The sequence below is a fragment of the Haliotis rufescens genome, unplaced genomic scaffold (assembly GCF_023055435.1).
Source record: "Haliotis rufescens isolate VD_foot unplaced genomic scaffold, xgHalRufe1.0.p SCAF_6, whole genome shotgun sequence".
NCBI lineage: Eukaryota > Metazoa > Mollusca > Gastropoda > Lepetellida > Haliotidae > Haliotis > Haliotis rufescens.
The window spans coordinates 12,975,766-12,982,586 of NW_025964334.1; the positions used below are offsets into that span (position 1 = coordinate 12,975,766).

General features: G+C 37.1%; 1 protein-coding gene across 1 annotated transcript in view; it reads right to left on the reverse strand.

Moving 5' to 3' along the window:
• The window catches only part of LOC124135476 (MOB kinase activator 2-like), a 50,145-nt gene extending 44,303 nt beyond the window's left edge, over positions 1 to 5,842 (reverse strand). The window contains exon 1 of the mRNA XM_046500841.2: positions 5,530 to 5,842. Within this exon, the coding sequence (XP_046356797.1) occupies positions 5,530 to 5,546 (17 nt within the window). The 5' untranslated portion in view covers positions 5,547 to 5,842. The remainder of the gene's footprint in view (positions 1 to 5,529) is intronic.
• Positions 5,843 to 6,821: the final 979 nt, after the last annotated feature.

The window sequence follows — 6,821 nt, forward strand, 5'->3', positions numbered from 1 at the left end:
AATTCCAATCAAATAACTTAACGTAGCTAGCTTCTGAATGAGATGTTTGAAAGATTAGAGATTTCCAATTGATCAACTGTAACAGGAGTGTATCAAAGGTTAGTAAGGATTCTACCAACTGAACTCAGTTCAATGATTCATCAGCTGATTTTCTCAATTCAGTCTCACGCTATGATTCACCCATTGACATTTTCAATTTCCTTATTTTTGTCACTGTCATTAATAGACATGATAGATATCTCATCAGCTGTTAATGCCAATGCTTTGAAGTGTGCCCATCACTTCATCATGTCAATGTCATTCTGGAAAAGTACAAGTTTCGCCAATATCGAGCAGATCACGCTTCACGCACACCAAATGTGGTGCTCCCAATACCAGTAGGTATATTGATTGCTGATGCTGACTAAGTACCCAATAAGCTGATACAGCAAAAACACATGGAAATGAACAAGATGAAATTAATGACAACAAAGGAACTAACAACGCACACCCTCCATTGTTATAGATACCAATGAGGGCAGCTCATCATATTCCACACAATGAACATGATTACTTTCAGTAAGCCTATTGTCAAGAGCTATTCAACCACAATAAACAACAAAGTAGTTGCTATTGTGCCTATATGGGACACCCTCCACAGGACATGCCATTCCGGGACCTGGGTTATCCATGCACAAATCTAGAGATTATATAGAATTAGTTTATCAGCTGTAATCAATGTGTGTCTACTGAGTGAGATATTTGCACACAACGTATGGAAAAGAAAACCACAACTACATTTGTTTGCTCTCAGTTGGGGGGGCACTGTCATATACTCAGTGTCTGCTGAGTGAGATATTTGGACACACTGTGTGTAAAAGAAACCACAACTACATTTGTTTGCTCTCAGTTGGGGGGCACTGTCATATACTCAGTGTCTGCTGAGTGAGATATTTGGACACACTGTGTGTAAAAGAAACCACAACTACATTTGTTTGCTCTCAGTTGGGGGACACTGTCGTATACTCAGTGTCTATACTGAGTGAGATATTTGCACACAACATATGGAAAAGAAACCACAACTACATTTGTTTGCTCTCAGTTGGGGGACACTGTCGTATACTCAGTGTCTACTGAGTGAGATATTTGCACACAACATATGGAAAAGAAACCACAACTACATTTGTTTGCTCTCAGTTGGGGGACACTGTCATATACTCAGTGTCTACCGAGTGAGATATTTGCACGCAACATATGGAAAAGAAAACCACAACTACATTTGTTTGCTCTCAGTTGGGGGACACTGTCATATACTCAGTGTCTACTGAGTGAGATATTTGCACACAACATATTGAAAAGAAACCACAACTACATTTGTTTGCTCTCAGTTGGGGGACACTGTCGTATACTCAGTGTCTACTGAGTGAGATATTTGCACACAACATATGGAAAATTAAAGAAACCACAACTACATTTGTTTGCTCTCAGTTGGGGGACACTGTCATATACTCAGTGTCTACCGAGTGAGATATTTGCACACAACATATGGAAAAGTAACCACAACTACATTTGTTTGCTCTCAGTTGGGGGACACTGTCGTATACTCAGTGTCTACTGAGTGAGATATCTGCACACAACGTATGGAAAAGAAACCACAACTACATTTGTTTACTCTCAGTTGGGGGACACTGTCATATTGTCATATATGATATATACAATATATCACTAATTTCCACAATTACCCCAACTGATCAAGGTAGCCTTGACCTTTGATATGTACAAGCAATTGACATTTGATGTGTCAAGATTAGTCAGCGTTAGAAATTAGCACTAGTCCTGTAGTCCTTGCCAAACTGCCCAATAGTTAAGGTATCATAAGGACAAGTAGAAATTTGCCATTTTAAGGGCTTCACAATATATTATCATCATAAGGACTAGTGGACTAAAACTGTTAGTTTCTATCGCTGTGTGTTAAGATTTAAAGGTGCAAAGATTTGGTTCCATGCTGAAGTAACCATGCCACAGAAATTGACAAAGATAGCCATGTTTTACAAAAATCTTGCAAACTGACTTTGACCTTTGAATAATTTTGACCAAAACCTTTCAAACAAGGTACCGAGAGAAGGTATATATTTGTTCTTATTGATGAATATTGTGGTCCCATTCTGCCCTGGAATCCCAATGGGGTAGTCTTGAAGAGAATATCATATCACAAGTATCCATGTATCACAGAAACAAGAACACCTTATCAATAACGCACTGTGTTGACATAAGGTCTTGCAGACGTATGCTGTTCTTTAGCTATCATCATCCATTTTCTTGAACAAAATTAACAGTGTTGGGGAAAACAGATTCAGAATTGCATTGAAGTCCTGATGGATGCTCTTAGCCATGCCTGGACTATTTCAATTTCCATTAATTTTCCAAGCATGTTATTAATCTTACATGAAGTTTACCATAAAGTTCAACATGGGCTGGTCTTATCTAAATAATGTGAAGGTGGAATCCATTTACGAACGTTTAGGCTCAAGGGAACTGCGTCACAAGCCACTCATCTGACAACTCTGTTGTTAAAATATTCATTTAAAAAGCACATCCAAAGAGGAAGTTTATCTTGTTCCCAGAATTTCAACCTGGGCCTTAGCAACAATGAAATTAAGCCTCATACTACTGAATATTTGTCCAATAAATTATTTGTAGTATAGTACAATAAACTATGGTTATAACAAACTCAGAGGGACCACTAATATTAGTTTGTTATAACCATAATTCGTTATAAGTATATGTACAGCATATACACAGCAAATGGCCGGGACCAAAACTTAAGTTTGTTATATCCATCTGTTCGTTATAAGCGTGTTTGTAATAAACGTAGATTACTGTATAGCAAGACAGCTTTATAGAGGTGACCTGTGCGTGTGCATGGGTGCATGCGTGCATGCGTGCATGTGTGTGCACCTGTGTGCTGGTGAACACAGCAATCAGCTATATTCCAGCGACATGACCGCAGTCTGTAATTAATAAGAGTCTATCCACACTATCCAATGATTCACCATATGAGCATCAATCCATGCGATATGATGACATGCAACCAACCAAGTCACCAATCAACAAGCCTGATTGTGCATCCCATGGGATGCAATAAATATTTTTTCTGCATCCATTCTACACATTTGTGTGTTCTGGACGCACATTTCTGCATCGCGTAAAACCCTGCAAAGCATGTTTTTGAAATCATGATTGATCTACATGTTCATAACTGATGCATACTTGTAGGCTCCAAGCTAAGAATATATTTTTCAAGGATCTAATTACCAGAGTGATAATGTCATGAACTTTGAGAGCAAGTAGTGTGGTGTATTGTGTACTATTTCTGTCCACTCATTATTACAATCTGCTGCTTTAGCCACTACTCCAAAGTCACAGGCTAGTAACAGTATGCTCAGTCTTTATAGTTTAGCCAATAACCCATAGGTGTTGAGTATTCATAGCCCATATGCTAGTTCTAAGATCTACTGAAAAAGATATTCATAATTCGAAATAAGCGCCTGTCTGGTGATCCCATGCCCATGTCTTGTGCCAGACCAGTAGTCTCAAACTTCTAATGATGCGTAAGGCCTTCAGTAAGTTTACATGTTGATTTATTTATCACAATAAACAGCAGTTTCTTAAATGAGGTCCTGAAGAGTGACTATTTTAATTAATCAGGGCCTGCAGCTTCAAAATCCTGTGGATCCTAATCGCAACCTGGCATTTTTTATACATTTCAAACATGAGTGGAAAAGATGCCCAAAGGCAACTTCAGCCAAGTCAATTTAAATGTTATTTGCTCAGACTGTTCTTGCAATTATCATCATCCTCATAATCAGAATATTATTGTAATTTCAGCACACATCAATTAAGCTTAACTGACACTTACATGACAACAAAAATTTATATGGTGTACTGTTTCTAAGTCAAGAGAGAGAGCAAGTGGTGCCTTACTCTCTTTATTGAATCACTGAAGGGAAACTGTTCAAGACACTATTCTTTGAATAATATCCTTGTTCGTTGATTAGATCTGTGCATGAAACAGATGGCATGATCATGAAATAGCACAACTTGGTTTGTCGTCATTGTGATATGAATGCTCTTAGACTGTTGATTCTACCTAGTTCAGTTAGGTAGTGGCTACTATCTCACAGAATATACACCTAAAAACTGAAGAGGTAAGGGTTGCAAGGATGGGTACTATTTATTCTATATTGGGGAGTACCCTGGGTACCATCCTGCATACAAGACGGTACCCAGCCTATATAAGCAGACCAATGATATCAGTGTCAGCATTATTTATCCTTGATCTAATAAGGGCAATTAACACCTGTGAAGGTTAACAATGTGTGACTAATTTAATGAAGTCATTGTCACATTTCTTAACCCATGTTATCAATACAGTATCAGTATACAGTGTAACTATTAATACAATACAATATGAGTGTCTGGATCTTCCCATGCAGTTCCCATCCTTACAGTGACCCTTTACTGATACCCAAACCATTTATCCTTGGTCTAATTAGAGCAATAAAACCACTGTGTGTGGTTATTGATGTGTGACTAATTTCAAAAGTGATTGTCACATTTCTTGACCCCAATAAGGATTGTTGCAAGTAGCAGCAATTACAAACAAGCTGATTGTTTGTAATTTACATATGGGGGTCCAGGCAATACGAGGGTCCTGCAAAATAATGAAATGGTGTTGTGTATTGTACGTTTTGATAATTTCTTTAGAGCCTGGAATGAATTAAAAATAATGTAGACAGTCACGGTGAGTCACCATGATTGATGGATGAATTGACAGACACCAATAACTGCTCTTGATGCGCTGTAGGTACAATGAATATTATTGTATGTCCCTAGAGATGCAGTTAGTGTATTCTTTTTCTGCACATTTGTGTTTCGCATAAAACTCTGGGCATTTACTGTTGGACATTTACCCTGGACTATCAATGTAATTACTACAATAAAAATGTAAGCATACTGCAACATTGAAATTGTGAAGATTATGTACATTTATGGCAAAATGACAGTGCACTGACCATTTGGTTGCCATGATGATGAAAATGAAAGGCTGTATAAATTAAAATGATGATTTTGACAGGTGCCACACTGAATATTTTCACGCTGGCAGTCAATAAAGACTGTTCACTGATAGGATATAAATTTATTGTGCAACATTACACTAACGATACCGACAGGCAGCAGGTGCAATTGTAAAAAAACCAGTGTCGGTGCGATATGAAATGTTAACACATCATTCAGCACCGGCAGTAGAGACCCTACCACTGGGTTGACGGACAGTCACATCACCGGTGATTTACTGGTTACGTCGCTCGGGATGACATATGATAAACATTTGTAAACACAGCTACTGGTGACACACGTTACTATACATCTGCCTATTTTAGTAAACACTACACTATCATTTGCTGCTTTTCACAAGAACATTTCACTTCATTTGTCAAGTCTGGAACCGTGGAACCGAGTTGACCTGGACTTAGCTCTTTTACTTACCCCATAAACCAATCCATTGTATCTCTTAGATACTCCGGTAGCTTATCCAGCTTGAGTGTTTATCACAGCGTCGAAATCTCACTGATGACGGAGCGACGTGAAAGACAAGCCTCCACACTTTCGATACAATTCTCTCATCACAAACAATGTAGCTCCAATATGGCGACGTTTGCGCTGAAGAAAAATACTACTTTCCTGACGCATAAATACACTGCTGATAGGGTATCAATATATCGTGTTAGTAAAAAGTAAACGAAGATGTACGGAATATTGACTAGCTTGGTGCCTTACTGTTTCACACTGTAATCAGTGTGCGTCAACCGAATCACCTTGTCTGATAACTTTGTACCAGCCGAATAAAATTTAGACCCAACGAATTAAACTTCCGAACCTTGTTGAAGGCGGACGTAAATAAGTTTGGGGAAGTTAATATGTTTAAGCTAAATCGTAAACATGCATGTTCTAGCTATAACTAAGTTTGCAAACTGTTTCAACGTTTTATTTAAAACAATTATTTCCTGTTTCACATATATTTATTTCAGCTTCGCAACAGGTAATAATGACAATAGTTCTTGAGGTTAAGTCTGAAAGATAAAATTAAATTTACATATTTCAAATCTATTAATTCAAACTGTACCATATATCACCGAATACAAGCTGTGTTCAAATCCAGCGAAAAATAGTTTTTGTTTTTAAGGTATGCTTGTATTTTCTCCATCGCTGTCATATGGGTATATCAAAATATGACTGAAACCGGTATTGCATCACACGTATGTTTAACTCCTAATTAAATAAAATCTTGTGGGCATTACTTCTTGTGAAAAAATAACGACGATGAGTTATTTATCATATTATTTTAAAACACTATATTTTCCATGTGATATTTGTTCCTATCATGCACGTTCAAGTTGCATACAATTCAATTCATTCTTCACCATAATATTTAACATCTATGCATATCCATGAATAACTTATATATCTATATCTAATAATAACATCACCCCTCAACAGAGTACCTTTTTATGATATTGTAATTAACGTTTGACGCAAATTAAACACAAAAGTACACTGGTTTCAAATAATATGACACTGATTTTTCAACAGACGCCGCCAACAGCATGATTCAAATGTAAACAGTTGTTAAGAAAATGTTATAAAATTCATTGCTCTATGCGAAATCTCATTTTGGAAATGAAAGTTGAAATCTATAAACGTTCAAATGAGATGACAAAATAACGAGGTTAATGTCAGAGAATATAGTTGATTGATTATAAAACCGGATTCTAGCTTTC